The sequence below is a fragment of the Carlito syrichta genome, unplaced genomic scaffold (genome assembly GCF_000164805.1).
Source record: "Carlito syrichta isolate Samal-C Ts95f unplaced genomic scaffold, Tarsius_syrichta-2.0.1 Scaffold77462, whole genome shotgun sequence".
NCBI lineage: Eukaryota > Metazoa > Chordata > Mammalia > Primates > Tarsiidae > Carlito > Carlito syrichta.
Window position 1 is genome coordinate 19,838 of NW_007021558.1, and position 17,502 is coordinate 37,339.

The 17,502-nt window shown below is 63.4% G+C and overlaps 1 protein-coding gene across 1 annotated transcript in view; it reads right to left on the bottom strand.

Annotated features, from left to right (window-relative positions):
• RXRA (retinoid X receptor alpha) overlaps positions 1–17,502 on the bottom strand; it is a 29,670-nt gene that overhangs the window by 6,544 nt on the left and 5,624 nt on the right. The window contains exons 2-6 of the mRNA XM_008054130.1: positions 16,724–16,874; positions 16,005–16,184; positions 8,231–8,400; positions 4,755–4,884; positions 13–145 (exon numbers count right to left, since the gene is read on the bottom strand). Coding sequence (XP_008052321.1) covers positions 13–145; positions 4,755–4,884; positions 8,231–8,400; positions 16,005–16,184; positions 16,724–16,874 — 764 coding nt within the window. The remainder of the gene's footprint in view (positions 1–12; positions 146–4,754; positions 4,885–8,230; positions 8,401–16,004; positions 16,185–16,723; positions 16,875–17,502) is intronic.

Consider the following 17,502-nt stretch of genomic DNA (forward strand, 5'->3'; position numbering starts at 1 on the left):
ACCCACCCCCACCTGTCAAAGATGGCGCCCACCCCTGCGCTGTGGGCGCTGTTCCGGTGGACGTGCAGCCCGGTGGCCAGGAGGATCCCGTCCTTCACGGCGATGGAGCGGTGGGAGAAGGAGGCGATGAGCAGCTCGTTCCAGCCTGTGGGAGAGGCACACGGTCACTCGCTGTCTCCAGGCCCCCAGGCCCACCCCGCCCCGGGCCTCCCGTCGGACCCCCCGAGGCCGCGAGTCCCTGATCCATCCCGTCGGAACCCTGACCCCTTGAAGCATCCCACAGAAAAGAGGTTCCAGAGCACCCAAGTTTGAGAAACGCCTTTCTCCTACCGCACACACCGGCACCGTAAAGGCCCTGCCAAGTCCTGCACAAAGCGTTTCCTGTGGCTTTGTCCGGCCCAGGTGCCCACAAACACATGTGCCCACAGAGGCCTCTGTCTGCATGTGCAGGGACGCACATGCCACAGAGCGCGTGGGAGACCTCCCAGGGCTTCTCTCTGGGGTGGCCACAGAACCACCACTGCCACGGTCCCAGGAGCCAACTCTCGAGACCGATGTGTGCTATGTGAAGTGCACCCAACAGGGAATTATTAAACCCAAACCAATTTAAAAATTAGCCTGGCGCAGTGGCTCATGACTGCAATCCCAGCACTTTGGGAGACTGAGGTGGGAGGATCACTTAAGCCCAGGAGTTGACGACCAAGGGAAATGTAGAAAGACTCCTTCCCTACAAAATATTAAAAAATAAGCCATGTGCAGTGGCACATGCCTATAGTCTCTGCTACTGGGAGGCTGAGGTGGAAGAATCAGTAGAGCCCAGGAGGCTGAGGCTGCAGTTTGCTATGACTGCACCACTGTACGCTAGCCTGGGCGACAGAGCAAGACCCTGTCTCTAAAAGAAAAGTTAAAATAAAATAATATAGCCTGTAATCCCAGTACTTTGGGAGGCAGAGGCAAGGGGATCGTCAGAGCCCAGGGGTTCAAGACCAGCCTGGGCAACTTGGCAAGACTTCGTCTCCACCATAAATTAAAAAAAAATTAGCCCGGCGTGGTGGCATATGCCTGTAGTTCCAGCCACTTGGAAGGCTGAGGAGGAAGAATTGTCTGAGCCCAGCAGGTCCAGGCTGCAGTGGCCGTGAGCGTGCCACGGCACTCCAGCCTGGGCGACAAAGTGAGACTCCAACTCAAAAATAGGGCAACCCCCTTGGGTTCCCTCCTACTGTGGGAGCTTTCCTGTCCTCTCAACAAATCCTGCTTAAAAAAAAAAACTCAAAAGTAAATAAATAAAATAATATAAAAATAAATTGACGCCAGGCACTTTAGATCCATAAGCCCAATGCAACCCTCTCAGTGTGAGGTTCTAGCATGAACAATGGGAGCAGGCATCCAAAAGCAAAGAAAAACTTAAAACAGAAAAGCGTGTGAGCACAGGGCTTTTCATGAGTCCTGTAGCGTGGACGGCACACAACCATCTTCAATGCTAACAACGGCAATTTTCAGCACGCCCCAGGTATTCAAGAGGTTCTGGGCTCCATGGTGGATAGTATCATCGGATTATCTCACTTAATCCTGATTGCGATCCTAGACACAGGTAGCAGCCCTGCTGTGCCCAGGGGAAACTGAGACATGAGGCATACGTGTGGATGGGTTAGGAGGGTGGACAGGTTAGGACTGCCATACCATCGCCTGCCTCTTCCTCAGCCCAACATGTGCCCGACCCCTGTGGGGACCCAGGAGGCAAGCCCCACCATCCCCACCTCACGACTTGGTCATATGAGGGTCCCAGGAGGGAGGCCCTGGCCCAGAGGACACCACCTCCCAGGCATGCTAATGTGGGCCAGGCGGGATTGGCACCCACCCATCCCTGGGCCGTGCCATGGAGGACCAGCTGGGTCTGTCCCCTGGCCTTGGGAGGACACAGCCTGTACCGGGTGGTCCGGTTGAGGAGCCAGGGCTGAAAACATGTCACCAACACAGGTCTAGCACCTCCTCCACCCAGTCCACACGGCCCTTTCTCAGCCAGGTGTTAGTAGGCAGCGGGCTGAAGAGAAGAATAAGAAAGGTGGGTAGGTGCAAGAAACTACCAACCATTCTGCACCAAAGTCGTACATTAGCATTCCAAAGGCTCTGATGAGGCCTGCAGTGAAAGGAGCTTCCTCTGCTTAGCCAGACTCTCTTTGATTAAAGAAACCCACTTCTTGCCCAGGGGGCTCACCTGAGACGCTGCCTCCCCTCCCACCACCCTGAGAGTCCCTGGGACCCCAGCAGGGATGGGGCGGGCTCACTTCTGAAATCCTGGCACAGCACAGGCCTGGCGCCAGGAAGGACCGGGGCTGGGAGCGCAGATGGAACCCCAGGGATGCCTCTCCAGCGCAGGAGAGCCCTGCGGCACACCCGCCTGCACCTCGGCTCCCGTCCCTAAGTCCCTCCCTCCCTCAGTGCTCCTCTCCTGCCCTCGCCAACTGCCTAGTCCTGCTTGGAAGCGAATAAGAGAAATTAAGAGTGGCTCAGCCTGTAATCCCGCGCCTTTGGGAGGCTGAGGTGAGTGAATTGCCTGAGCCCGCGGGTTCGAAACCTGCCTGGGCAACTTGGCGAGACCTCATCTCTACAATAAATCAAAAAATCAGCCGGGCGTGGTAGCGCATGCCTGTAATTCCGGCTACTCGGAAGGCTGAGGCGGAAGGATCACCGGAGCCCAGCAGGTCGAGGCTGGCCACTGCACTCCTGTCTGGGCGACCAAGTGAGACTCCAACTCAAAAAAAAAAAAAATAGAGAGAAATTAAGAGAGAGGAACACACTTGACAGTAAACTTCAGGGCAAGTGTTCTCCTTACTAAGTGCCCGCTCACCTGACAGGAGGGCAACCGCAAGCCCTGGGACACAAGCGCATAGCCTGGCTGCAGCCCAGGACATGTCCACCAATGGAGGACATGGACCTCAGGGACAAGATATAAGGACATAGGGTCTTTCTCCAGGCTCTAAGCTCAAGATGAATAAGGGGCCTCACCAGGGCTGCCCCCTGGGTCAGAATGTCCTCCAAATCTGAGGCTGGCCCTGCCCCAAAAACTCCTACACATGCTTCACCCCCACCCCACAAATGCCCAGGGCCTTCAGACCCACTGAATCCTGTCTGATGAGCTTCCAGAATCTTCGGACTCCACGTCAAGGCCGCCAAATGGCTCCCACGGGCCAGGCCAGAACACAGGGGCCACAGGGCTAGATGCCACGCCAACCACCACCAGCAGGGCCATCTGACACAACTCAGGGCTCTGCTGAGCCCCAAACTTTCTGGTCTCCCCAGCGAGACAGCAAACTGGCAGTTTTGAAGGAAAAGAGCCACGTGTGCCATGCTGCCCTCAACCGTCCACCTGGTGGGAAGTCACCGGACCCTCCCTGTGAAGGCCGTGGCTGTCTCAAAGCCCACTGAAGTCAGGCGGGCTCTGAGTGGCCGCGCAGAAGCTCTGAACCGAGGGCTCCGGCAAAGAAGCCCTAAGAGCAAGGGCTGGGCGGATGTGTCCCCCTCCAAGGGTGGAGCACGCACCACATTCTGAAGGATGCCTGTGCCCACAAAAGCAGACGGCCATATGCCCTGGCCTTGAGGACCCTGATGAAAGCTCGTCCTGGCTCATCCAGAGGGCCCAATGTAATTACAGAGGGCCTTAAGAACAGACAGGCCGGGCTCGGTGGCTCAGCCTGTAATCCCGCGCCTTTGGGAGGCTGAGGTGAGTGGATTGCCTGAGCCCATGGGTTTGAGACCTGCCTGGGCAGCGAGACCTCATCTCTACAATAAATCAAAAATCAGCCGGACGTGGTAGCGCGTGCCTGTAATTCCGGCCACTCGGAAGACTGAGGCGGAAGGATCGCTGGAGCCCAGCAGGTCGAGGCTGCGGTGGGTGGGAGCGGCCACTGCACTCCAGTCTGGGCGACAGAGTGAGACTCCGACTCAAAAAAAAAAAAAAAGAGAAGACAGCCAGAGGGCCAGGCCATGCCACACACAGCCACCGTGACCCTGGTCCTGACCCAAACAGCTTCCAGAATGTTCCACGCTTCACAGGGAGCCTGTCTGCTGGAGGTCTGTTCTCCACTTTCCACTCAGGAACTGCCGTCCCTCGGTCAGGGCTCCCTGGGCCAGGCTGACGCTGGGGAGCCCACGGGGCACGAGCAGAAAGCTGAGGTAGCTGGGACACCTGGGCCCCAGGGGGCCGTGGGACAGGCACGAGCACAGCCGTCGCAGCTGGGAGGGTGGTGGGCGGCGGCCCCAGGCACACCTGTGTCCCTCTGCTGCACCAGCAGGATCCTGCACTAAGGTCCCGGGTCTCAACCGCCCCCAGTCACTCGGCAGGACCCAACTGCCGACCAGCATGTCCCTCGTGCCCCCTTCCAGGCGAAGGAACAGCCGCCTGTCTCGTCTAGCCTTCCTGGTCGACTGGACCCCAGCCCCGGGGCCGGCTGCGTACCCCGTACGTGCTGAGCACAGAGGACACGGATTTGTGCCATAGCTGCGGGCTTCCCGATCCCACTTGGAGAGGGAGCTGCGGGCTCAGAGCGGCAGACAGACCAGGGCATGGGCCTCCTGGGCAGCCCTGGTCACGCCCGCCTCCCTCCCGAGAGTCCCGACGGCGCCCAGCCTCTCCGACGGCCGCGAGGGGGACCCTGCACCGCACACCTCCTGCGAGGGAGGGAAGGGACACTGAGGCCCCAGACGGCCCCCCGGGGAAGGCGGCGCCCGCCTGGCCTCCAGGCCCGGCGACTCACCGGCCCGCAGCAGGATGACCTGGTCGTCCAGCGGCAGCTCTGAGAAGTGCGGGATCCGCTTGGCCCACTCCACCAGGGTGAACAGCTGCTTGTCGGCTGCCTGGCAGATGTTGGTGACGGGGTCGTTGGGCTGCGGTGGAGGAAGGGGGCGCTGTGTGAAGCCCAGGCAGCAACGCAGCCACGGGGGACGCAGCCCCGCCCCACACGCTGCACCCGTGCCACGGGCTGGCTGCCGCCCAGAGACCCCCACGCAGTGATCCCCAGAACCTGCGTCTGTGTGGCCCTGCACGGCAAGAGGGACTTGGCAGACGTGGCCGAGGCGTGGACCTCAAGTGGAAGACAGCCCTGTGTCATCGGGGGACCGCTTTAGCCCAGGGAGACTGGCCTCGGGTTTCTGACCTTGAGAACTGTCAGATGATGAAACTGTGCTGTTTTTAGCTGCTGGGTCGGCAATGGTTTGTCACAGCAGCCATGGAAGACTCACGGAGCCACGGGACCCCAAGTTACCCTCCTAGGGCCTCAGGAGGCAGGGGCCGGGAGCTGAGGAAACCCAGATGTGGGGGGCAGGTGTTGGAGCTCCGGTGGTCAAGGTGGCCCACCCCAGGGAGAGCGTCGGCCCCCACATCCCACCCGGCGCGCAGGGGGGAGCTCAGGAGGGCACAGCCAAGACACCAGGCCCAGGTGCAGATGTCGGGGGCCCCCATGACCCTCCTGGTACCTAGCTAGAGAGGCCCGGCTGGTCATTCCACAGACCATCTGGAACCATCCGCTTGGGTGTCTGACCACGGCCCTGGCACAAGGGGCCTGCCAAGGGCTCAGGCGGGAAGGCCCGTGACAACCTGGCATCAAGGCCTCCAGGTCGTCCAGGGGACCTGGGTCCTAGAGAGAGGCTGGGCAGTCCCCGGGGACTCACTGTGCTGGGCTGGAAACCCCCCTGCTACATGGGTAACCCACGGCCTGCACACATTGGTCACTCCTTCCTAGAGCAGCGACCTGAGGCCAAACACTCAGCAGGCGCCAGCCCCTGTGCTCAGTGCCCCGGAGGCCAGGCACAGACAGGCCCTGCTTGTCGGCCTCAGTGTCAGGTGGAAGGCTGACGAGGGCCGTCCTCCCTGCCTGCCCATCTGCCACAGGGCAGTCCCCAGAATGGGCCGGTGGGGAGGCTGCCCCAGGGCAGCCATGTCCGGGAGGGGACAGAGGAACATGGGAGAGGAGACCAGCCCCAAGCACTGTGTCCCTGCAGCCAGCTCTGCCTGGGAGCTTGTCCCTGGGGGACCTGTCTTCTTCCTGGCCGCTGGCCAGCCACTCCGCCAGAAGCCCACACGGGGTCGGGCTGTGGTGACAGAAAGGGGCACTCTGAGTCCCCCGGGGCCGGCTGAGGCCCCTGCAGGGGCGGGCACAGGGGTCCCTGCCTGCTGGGCGCCTGCAGGGGGTGCAGACAGGACAGGGAACAGGACGTGGGGCCAGAGAGCCGGATGGCGGGGGCAGCAGAGGCACCCTCCCAGCGGGAGGTTCAGCAGGGCTGGTGGGGTGGGGCGGGGCTGAGTGGGACTCCGGAGCTGGCCAGCTCCATCTCCTGGGGGGCCTCAGGAAGGGCTTCACTTCTCTGCATCCCCCCATTCCCACTTGGGGACCAAATGGGCTTCAATCCACAGCACATGTTTATTGAGCACCCCCACCTCCTGCCAGGAAGACAGGTCAGCAGGATCCCGGCCCTGCCCAGCACTGGAAGGAGACCCGCCACCGGCTGTGAGGCTGACCCCTCTCTGGGCCTCCGTTGGCCCATCTGAAGAAGGGATTTAACATGCCATTCCCTGAAGGAGGACCCAGGTCCGTGCACACGGGGGCGCTCGGCCCAAGGTCAGAGCCAGCAGGGCCAGGGTCCAGGCAGGTGCCAGCACTGCCTGGCCCACGGGAAGACGTGCCCTTCCTTCTAGCAAGCCCTGCCACCGCCATGGCTCTGAACCGCCCAATTCTCAGGGAATGACAGAGAGCAGATGGCAGCTATTTCCCCCCAAATAACGTCCTTACTTGACAAAATAAAAACCTGGCAACCCTTAGTGGACATGCCAACCTTTCCTGGGGCATTTCTGCTGGATCAGGAAACCCTTACAGCCACCCTCCAGCCCGCCCCTCTGCTGGGGCTGGAAAGGGATGGGAGGGCAGGAACTCGGACCAGACATAACCTAGGTCAGAGCTGGGCCGGCGGGCTCCGGGCACTAATGAGAAGGGGGCGCCATCCATACCCAGAGGGGCTTTTTCTAAAACAAAGTGCCCGCGTCTGGGCCCCGTGCCTCTTCTGTGAGGCTGGGCAGGGCGGAGAGCTGAGAAGGGCCGGGGTCCTGGGGCCTCAGGGCAGACAAGAAGGGACCTCGCTCTCAGCCTGGACAGAGCATGCGGGTGAGCGCTGCATGCGAGCCCCGAGGGCAGGCGGGGCCGCCGTCCCCAACAGAAGGGGTGATGGGGAACATTCTGGATGCCACCCCACCCTCACGGGGCTGGGCACTAACCAACGGCGCCCCATCCCACGAGACTGCTATGAGGGAAAGAGCAGGTGCTCCAAGCCACAGCTCAGAGACGGGCCCCCTGGAGGGGGCCAAATGAGGGCTCAGGGTTGGGGCTTCCTCAAGGAAGTGACACCTCAGCTGAGACCGCAGCCTGAGGGGACTCAGAGGGACGGCACTCCAGGCAGCAGGGGCGGCGCGAGCAAAGGCCCTGCAGCCGAAGGGGACAGTGGCCAGCACGGAGGAGAAGGGACAGAGGCTGGTGGCCTCAAGCTCTGCCTGGAAAGGGGTCCTAGAGACCAGCCTGAACCCACACAGCAACACAGAGGTGGCTGACCTTGAACCTGGGGCGGACACAGGACCCCCAAGAGCCGGCCAGACCTGGAACCTGGTGGAGGCTGGTGCAGCCTCCTGAACTTTGACCCAAACAATCAGATTCGCCTGCCCAACCTGGCCAGTGGGGCCCATGACAAGTGGGGTCTCCCACCAGGGTGGGCTCACCGGGGCCACGGAGCTGCTTTGTGGACACCCGCCTGTGTGCCTGTGCTGACAGCACCCCCACCCCCCTGCACCACCGGGAAGGGCCTCCGATACCAGCACCCTCGTGCCACCTGACAAGGCCATGGCAGCCTGCTGAAAGCCCCACCAGGCCACCAGGCTTCGGGTAGAGCCGGCCGTGGGCTCTGAGCAGGGACCCTCAGGCGGGGACAGCCTCTGCCCCCAAGCCCAGCTTCCCCCCAGTATACCCAGGCCCCAGCAGAGAGGGCCGAGGGGTGCAGGTACGGCTGCAGGGCTAGAGCCTGGCCCCGGCCCTGACCCCGTGGTAGACCTGGACACAGGGCCGCATTCTCCTCTCCTGGGCCAGCCTGCGTCCAGGTCTACTGCTCAGGTGGGAGGGTAGGCGGACAAGGGAAGCTGCGGCAGGGGGAACCCTCATTCAGCAGGAAGGGCCAGGCACGGGCCGAGACTCACCGAGCTGGGGTTCAGCCCCATGTTTGCCTCCACGTAGGTCTCGGTCTTGGGCTCCACGGCCAGTTCGGCTTCCAGAATCTTCTCCACGGGCATGTCATCGTTGGCGCTGCTGGTGGACTCCACCTCGTTCTCGTTGCGATCCTTGCCCCGCTGGCGTTCCTCCTGCACGGCTGCAATGCGGGGGGCCTGTCAGCACCCCGGCCTGGCCAGCCGCTGCGGTTAGGGCTGATGGGGCCAGCTCTGAGCTGGCACTCCCGGGACCCCCGCATCCCTGCCAGGGCAAGGTGGGGGAGGCACCGCTCAGAGCTGGCCAGACCGAGTCCCATCCCTGCCCCGGTCTGGCCCCTCCGTGGCCGGGTGCTCTGACACCTGCCTTTCGTCAGTTCACCCAGCTAATGTCCACGGCAGGAGCCCGTCTGGGGCCAGGCAGGGCCAGGGCAGGCAGGCCCAGTGCTCAGCTCCAAGCTGACAGTTCAGCAGGGGCCCCTGGAGTGAGAAGGGCTTTGATGGGCTACAGACTCAGGGAGACCCAGGAGGACTTCCGGGGAAAAGTGGTGATGTGACTGGAGAAGAAGGTAAAAGGAATAATGCCTCAGACAGAAGACGCTGCTCGTGCAAAGGCCCAGGGGCAGAGCAGAGAACACTTCTGAGGAGGAGCAGCACCCATGCCAGTGAAGAGCCAGGGCGAGGGCCGGGTTTGGGCGGGGGGCAGTCTCAGGTTCAGAGTCCCACCTTCACAAAACCATGTGTCTGCACACCTCCACACCCAGCCCCCCAGTGACACTGGACTCTGCCAAAGAGAAGGAACAGGCCTCAGTCCCACTCTGGTCACACTCGGGCTAAGTGGCAGCTGGTGCCCTACAGCCCAGGGACCATCCACTCTGTTCTGCCGGCCGAACCTCGAGAGACAGCACCAAGAGACACCTGCCAGTCTGCCCCGGGCACAACCTGTTGGGGACCCCGGCCAGAGCATTAAGATAAAGTATAGCGGCCACTGCGCCAGCTGAGCCCAGCGGCTCAGGGCCACATGCGCTGCCCAGCCTAGCTCTGGTAGGTGGTAGGCTGACTCCAACAACTGCCGGGCCACCACCAGCCTGGAGGCGGGACCACCCATGAGCCCTCACTGCCCACTTCCCCCAGGTATCCTGAGGCCAGCCAGACACCAGCACCTCCTCCCCTGGCCTCCAGCCCTCCTGGATTTACCTTCCTCGACCATCCACTCGGAGCACCGAGAGACCTGTCCCGCTCCCTCTGTCGGTCTATCTGGGCGTCCACCACTCAGGTGTCAGGCCTGGACGGTGCTTAGACAGAAGTGGCCACTTGGCTCATGGGAAGTTCCCTGAGATGCGTCCCCTTCCTACTAGTCCTGCCTCTCCAGCAAGGTGGCCTGGAATGGAGCTCTGGTCCACCCCCACCACTTCCTCCTTCTGTGGTTCATCCACCACCCCCAGCCCCACGGGGCAGGCGTGATCATCGCCCCGTTTTACGGAGAAGGAAACGGAGGCTCCGAAAAACAAAGGTACTGGCTCAAGCGAATACGTGGCACAGCCGGAAACATGACAAGCCAGGGTCCTCTCTGCCCAGCACAGTGCCACGCTCCCTCTCCAGGGAAGGCCCCTCCCCCCATGTCTCAGTAGCGCCCCACACCTACACCTGGCCGGTGCTTCTTCCCTGGGCCCTCCTGCCTGGGCTGAGCCGAGGGCCTGACCCCAACCCTCCTCTTCCGGGTCAGAGGCCCAAGAAGGTACCTGTGAGGGCCCAAGTGTGCAGCCGCCTCTCTGGGCCCGCAGTGTGCTCCCAGATCCCAGGACACGCCACGGCACCAGGGCACACACCAGGTGGCCTCGAGGCCGCCCAGCACCCGCCACCCGTCGATGGCCACCTTTGCTCCCACCCAACCCTGTCTTCTGTCCTGGAGCTCCGGGTGGGCCTGGCAGACACAAGGGCACCAGGGGGCACAAGGGCCTAAGGGATTGCCAGCCTCTGGCGCCCTCCATGCCCCTGCCCATTGTGGTGCAACGGCCGCTGCCTTGGAGGCTCTGCAAACCCCTTCCCCTAGGCCTGGGCCACCAACCTTGCCCACTTCCTTGCGTTGCTCCATGGGGAGCCTCCCAGCCACCCGTGCCACCTATTCCCTCAGGCCCCGCTGGTTCCCACAGGGACTTCCCACCCTCACGGCAAGACCCAAGGACAGGAGTCCCCAAGATGCCCAGCCAGTGGGGCATCCGGGTGGCAGTTCTGTAGGCCTGGCCCTTCCAGAAGACTTGCAGGGGGCCAGGGGTGGGCAGCAAGAGGCTGGCCAGGGCTGCTTCCGCCAGCCCTCCATGGGGTCAGGGCTGGGCCGTGCCCACCTGGGGCGGGTCACTCCTTCTGGGACGTCTACATGCTGTTTCAGGCCAGAAGGGTCCACCCTGACCCCGAGCAACCTCTCAGAAACTGGCGTGGGCGGATCCCAGCCAGTCCCTGGGCCAATGGGGACTCAGATCTGAAACCCAAGGAGGAGGTCTGGGGTGGAATTAAGTGCCCGAATATGGCTGGGAGGGACATTTGAGCTCCACTGCCTCCTCTTGGGGAAACTGAGGCTCGGGGAGCCTAGGGGCACGGCTGAGCTGAGGACGGCCTGCTCTGCCCTAGCAGTGGGTGGCCCCGGGCAAGCCCCCACCTCTCTGCACCTCAGTTTCCCCATCTGTACAATGGGAAGGACAGCGCCTACCCTAGGGACAAATCCACGAGGAGACATCTGCACACAGGGGGCCGCAGGATGCTCAGCGGTGCGTGGCCATGCCCCTCACCCCCACCTCTGCCCAGTGCCGGGGCTCTCCTCCTGCCCAAGGACAGTCCCAGGGAGGCCCCAAGGGAGGGCCCCTGCAGGCGACTGCGGCACCTGCCTCCTCACCAGGGCAGCCGAGAATTAATTAGCGGATGTTTTGTGAAGCACTTTGAAGCCGTGAAGGGCCCGGCAGCTCCAAACAGCGTCATTATAAATATTATGGCTTTATTTATAGCCGGCGCAGGGCGGAGGGAGCGGGATTTATGTTTCGCCAGCTCCATCACCTTCTAGATGGAGTCATGTTTGACTTGTGCTCCGCCGGCGCCGGGAAGCCTCGGGCGGGCGGCGTCTGTAAACACAAGGCTGGGGATCCTCCCACCCCGGGAGTGCACTGGGGGAGGCGGTGGAGGCAGCGGGGGGGTGGGGGCCGCCACAGGAAGGGAGAGGAGGCCCAGTGCTGGCAGCTGATCCCCGCAGGAGAGCCCCAGATCCCCTGGCTGGATCCCAGCCCAGGCCGGTGCCCCCAGCAGAGCCGGGTCCCCAACGTCAGGAGATGCGCAGCCAGGTGGGTCGGCTCTGACCGTCCAGCCTTCCCCAGACAGAGCAGGAAGAGGGGGCCTGCAGGGAAGGCAGACAGCGCGGGCGTCGCGGCCCGCGGGCAGGCTGGGCCTGCCGCCACTTCTGCTTGGACACTGGCAGCAGCAGGGCCTCCTCCGCCCTCCGTGCGGCCCAGGCTGGGCCCTGAGCCAGGCAGGACAGACCTCTACCAGAACACTCTGGCCTTTACGCAAGAGGAGGCCAGAGGCCACACGGCCACTGAGTGTCTCCAGAGGCGGCCTTCCTCCCACAAGGGACTCAACCTAGGACAAGCATCTGAACACGAGAACCACACACGCACACGCCCACATGCAAACCCACAGGCGCACGCACATGCAAACACGCATGTGCACACAGACACGCTGTGACCGCCCCACTCTCCAACCCTGCCACCAGCCAGCACAGCACTGTCATCGCCATGTTCCTCCCACAGCCCACGAGGGTCCTGCTGCTGCCCCCAGGTTGCCCGCGTCCCTGCACATGTGTGCCGCACATAGGTACACACACGTGTATGCACGCACACCCGCACGCAGAGACACACACGCGACGCTGCCGTTTCCGCACCCCAGCCCTTCAATGCCAGGGACGGGGCACAGGAAGCAGAAGGAGGCAGGAAGGAAGCGGGTGCGACCTTCCTGGTGGGGGAGGAAGGAAGTCAAGGACGGGGCAGTGGTCCAGCATGCCTCTCCCATCAGACTGGGCACCCCCAGGATGGGACCTGTCTCCCCCATCAGACCCGGCGCCTTGGGTCCCCAATCGCCCCACCCGCCTGTTTCAGCAAACGGGCCTAGGCGCAGCCCAAGGAGGGCCAGGGCCCCCCAGCGGCCTCTGCCACCCCCATCGGCGAAGGCTTCGGGGCACATCCCTCCCGGAGCCTGCTGTGGACACAGGCCCCCATCGCCCAAGAGAAGATGCCGTCGGCCTGCAGCACCCTCATTAGCCAGCGCGGGAGCGGGGCCCATCTGCCCAGAGCAAGAGGCCCCTGTTGGGAAGAGCTGCCCTTGGGAGGCTCGGGCTGTCCCTGGGGTCAGCCAGCCCAGGACTGACCTGAGACTCCCTGGCAGCACTGCGCCAGCAATGGCGCCTCCGCCGGGCCTCAGTTTCCAGGAAGCAGACCAGCTGAGGAGTCAGGCAACATCAAGGCCGGCTGGCATAGCCTGCCGGGGGCTGCTGCTCAGGATGGCTCGGGCCTGTCCTCAGAGCTGAGGGCTCCCATCCTGCCTGCTCTAGGCCAAGGGCTACTTGGTTGGCAAACCTGGCCTCACAGCTCCTCTGGGGCTGCTGCGTCCCCGACTCGTGCAGCTCTGAGCCCTGCCCACCGCCACCAGCAAGTCCCCCTTGCAGGGGGTCTGGCCTGAGGGAAGAGGGGGAGCTCTGTCAGGATTCACCGAGGGCCCAGAGGTGCTGCCCAGTACCCAGAGGCAGGGGGGCAGGGGCATGCCTCCCAAGCCCTCCCGGCCCCTGGGAAGCCCAACGGTCCGTGCATGGCCCACACACCAGGGAGCAGGAAGGAGACTCAGCACAAGCAGGGCCTGCTGGCACGGGGCCGCACCCCTCCTCCCGCTGCCCGTGAGGCTAAGCCACGGCTGTTGTGTTTGGGGCACGCGCGCTTTGTGGGCGGTTTTTACTGCACACCCATGACTTGTAAATCCAGGTGAGACGAGGGGGGGCAGGTGGCGGGACCAGGTGTTCACGGCACAGCCTATCAGTCGGGTCTTGGGCTGTGCTCAGCCCAGGGACGGGCCTGCAGTGCCAGATTCACCTAGCAGATGCAGAGGCGAGGATGACCACAAGCTGCTGGGGCTTGGGACTGGGCACCCGGGGTACGACACAGGCTCACCCTGTGCTGGCCAGGGACCTCCCCAAGTCTATACTTCTCTGCACCGTTTCTCCATCCACAGGGTGCAAGTGGACAAGTGGGGGGTGAGGCATGACCCCCACACTGCGAGCTCCTAACAAGAGGCCGTCACTGATAGGCACCAGAGAAAGGGTCAGACCAGGCGACTCCAGGCCCCTGGCCCCAAGGCTGCACGGCCCCACTGGGCCGCAGTGCCTCATCCCAGGCTTCAGGACCCAGCACACAGGTAGCCAGGCTGCAGGGTTCATGGGCCAGATGGTCGCTCTAGGGCTCAGAACTGTCATCTTTTGGGTGAGCCAGGTCTGCCCACAGGCTCGGGTGTCACAGACGCAGTTACCTCTGGCCGCACACATCCCAACACCTTTTCATTCCTGACATTGACCTGGACGGCCCTCCTGCCCACCTGAGCCTCCTGATGCCCGAGGCAGGGCGGGGACCTCCTCTGGGCTTCCACAGCACCAAGCATCCCTGAGCCAGCAGCAATGGCATGCTAGAGCCACCTGGATACCTGATGGGCGCTTTCAGAGGACGTGTGCCCGCTGCTGCTGGCCCGGGCTCCGGGGGTGTTGGGCCCTAACCAACCTAGCCATCCTCATGGGAGCGGTATCCTTGGGCTGGGTGAGGCCCAGCCTCTGCCCACAGGAAAGACCAGCCTCCATGCCTGGGTATGTGAAGCTCACTGCCCACCCCACCCCACACTGCTCCTGACCCAGTCTTCATCCTTCAGGGGCAACGCTGCTCTCACCACCCCAACAAGCACCAACCGCATGGGGCACCCAGAGTGATCCAGGCCAGGCCATGTCTCCCTGGCGGGCACAGACTCCTCTGCCCTCTCACTGGAGAAAGCAGCAAGGCCTGGCTGGGAGGGGGTTATAGGCCAGGATTCAAGCCCAGCATACCACCTGGAGCAAGGCTGGAATCTCCTGGGTCTCAGTTTCCCAACCTGCACAGTGAACACACTCTAGAACCCTATGAAGGGCCTGGCTGGCAGGTGGCACAGTCCACACGGCCCGGCAGGTGGTTCAGTTCTGTGGGAACAAGGACCCACTACCCCCCAGGAGCTGTGCCAGCTCCAGGCCCCCTGCCTGCCATACTCCACCCCTTAGCCTAAAGGAAGAGGGCCCACAGGGGTGTGGGGTCCAGCCAAGGTTTCGGTTTCTCAACAAGAACACTTGAGGCCGAGGAGGCACCAAAACATTCACTAATTAATTAATTAACTAAATGAAACAGCAGCACCAGGGCCACCACTCAGAACACTCCCTGGTGGTGCGACAGTGATTTGGGCCCTGCTTGCAGACCCATCAGGCTGAGACACACGGGTCCCGTGTGGGGCCACAGAAGCCGCCACAGCAGAGAAGGTGTGGGGGGTTCCTGCAGCACTCAGGGACAGACCAGCAGGCCCCGGCCCCAATGGCACCTCCCACCCTCCCAGGTCCGGGGCAGGGGGCGTGGGGCTGGAGGGATCTACTCAGAGACCAGGAGTCATCAGATCAGAGGAAAAGGGGACACGGCAGGTGGGGAACTCAAGGCCCAGACAGCCAGGCCGGGGCTCACACCTCCGGCTGGGCTAAGCACTGGCCCCAAGTCGGCTGGACAACTGGTAAATTCAGTGACCCCAGGGGAGCGGCCTTCTCCACTGATTACGCAATACACACATGCCATCAATCAAACGAGCTAAAAACCCAAGGTCCAGCTGGGCTGGAGGTGGCCTCCGGCGGAGGCGGAGCTCAGCAGGTCCCAGGCTTCCACCAGGGACGTTCTCTCCGCCACTTTAGCCTAAGCAGCTTCACCCCCGAGGCCTCCCTTGCAGGACAGCGGGACCCGCAGCACGAAGCCATGCACGCATAGCTCAGGACACCCCACTCCGGTCTCGGCCTTTGATGGCTGCTGTCTGGAAAGTTCCTTCCCTTGGTCCACTCCCGGAGCCCACGTGCCGTCTATACCCCCATGGGGACTCTGGGTAACTGACATCTGTTCCCATGGCCTAGACGCCATAGGTGGGAAGGAACAAGTCTGTCTCTTCTGGAACCCCAGGACCTGGTATACAGCAGGTGCTCAGCAAAGACGTGACACGGAAGGAAGATGCTGTCCCTGAGCCATGCAGCCCTGGCTGGAGGGCTGCTCCACAAGGGAAATGCAAAGATCCTTGTGCATAAGTCCCCAATGCTAAGGAGCCCACACACGCATGGGATCTGCGGGTTCTGGTTTGGAGGGCACAGGCCTGGGAACCACCAAGTCTCCATCTCCCGGGGGGAAGTGCTGCCCCCTGCAGAGCAGTCACTCTGGAAGGAGAAAGCACCCCGTCAAGAGAGGTATGCCAAGGAGCCCGCCAAGCATGGACTGCTGCAGAACCACCACTCTGGACACTCCGTCACGAGAGGCATGCCAAGGAGCCCGCCAGACGCTTCCAGAATGCGGAGAAACTGCCCAGTCGGTTGGGCTCTGCTCAGGCCCCGCCACACAGTGCCATGGAGGGCGGGACCCACGGAGGCCTGTGTGCATGCCCTGGGGAGCACACGGCCAGGGAGGGACGCCTGCCACCGGCTTACCTTCCCGCTTCATGCCCATGGCCAGGCACTTCTGGTAGCGGCAGTACTGGCAGCGGTTGCGCTGCCGCTTGTCGATCAGGCAGTCCTTGTTGTCCCGGCAGGTGTAGGTCAGGTCCTTACGCACCGTCCGCTTGAAGAAGCCCTTGCAGCCCTCGCAGCTGTACACCCCGTAGTGCTTGCCTGCGGGGGCAAGTGGGGAGTGGCTGCGGGTTGGGCTGCCCCCTTGGCATCACTACTGCCAGCCGGCGGGCCAGGCCTCGGGAGGGCCCTCCTGGCCTCCAGACTCCCAGCGGGCTCAGGCCGGCTCTGCCTTGGCTTCTGCTCCTCCCAGGATGGCCGGGGATCGGGCGGGGCCAAACTCTGGCCCACCTGACCCAGGCACCCCCCCGCCCCGGTCACCTGCTCTGTGTCCGAGCCAGCGCCACAGAAGAGGGTGGGTAGCACCCTCCACACTCAGACTGCTGGGCCCCGGTGGCACATGAGGGTGCTTCGCCCAAACACAGCCCAGAGAGGGGCACGCCTGTTGCACATTGCTGAGGTTGCCATCGACAGTCGCCTCCTCTCTGAAGCCCGCCCTGGTGCCCATGGTGCCCGCTGCCCCTGATCCCTGCCTCTAACACCCTGGTCCGTGGCCTCACCCGTCCACAGGGGTGTACGCCGGGGCAGCCCCATGCCCGTCCTCTGCCTCAGAGGACACCCCCACCCCGCAGGGGACCTACCTGAAGAGCGGTCCCCGCAGATGGCACAGATGTGCTTGGTGAAAGACGCCATGTTTCCTGAGGGGTGGGCGGGGACCTTGAGGACGCCATTGAGGCCCAGCGGGGGCTTGATGTCCTCGCTGCTGCTGACGGGGTTCATGGGGGAGTTGAGCTGCGGAGGAACGGCGGGGGGGTCAGTGGCAAGGAAGGCACGGCCGGGCCCCGCTCACAGACAGAAACTGAGGCGGGAGAGGGCCGGGCGCTCCCCGCCCCCAGGCCACAGTGAAGGAGCAGCACGGCCACCATCCTCAAGAGAGCAGGACTCAGTCCTGCCGAGCGCCATCTGTATGTCTGGCCCTGCCGCGCGGGGCCAGGCTGGCGGAGGACCCCTCGCCTCCACCCCCTCAGGAGCTCCCTGCTCACAGCCCTGCCCACCTAAGCCGGAGCCGCCCCCCATCACAGCACCTCGGCTGTGCCTGGCCGGTGCCGGGTGCTCCCAGGACACCCCAGAGGACAGGCGCTCTGGGGCCCCCAACCCACAGATGTGGGGAAGAGCTGGGGGCTCCCCTGGGCCTGCCCATGCCCCCCCCCGGGGCAGAGACAGGCGCCCTGGGGCTCCCGACCCACAGATGTGGGGAAGAAAGAGCTGGGGACGCCCCCACCCCCCGAACCCGCCTTTGCCCCATGACTGCAGGGCAGGCGCGGGTGCTCTGGGCACGTGACTTAGGGGAGGGGCGTGCCCGCCCGGCATCGGGTGGCTCAAGCCCCGCTGGCCTCCCCAGCACCCCTCCACCCCGCCC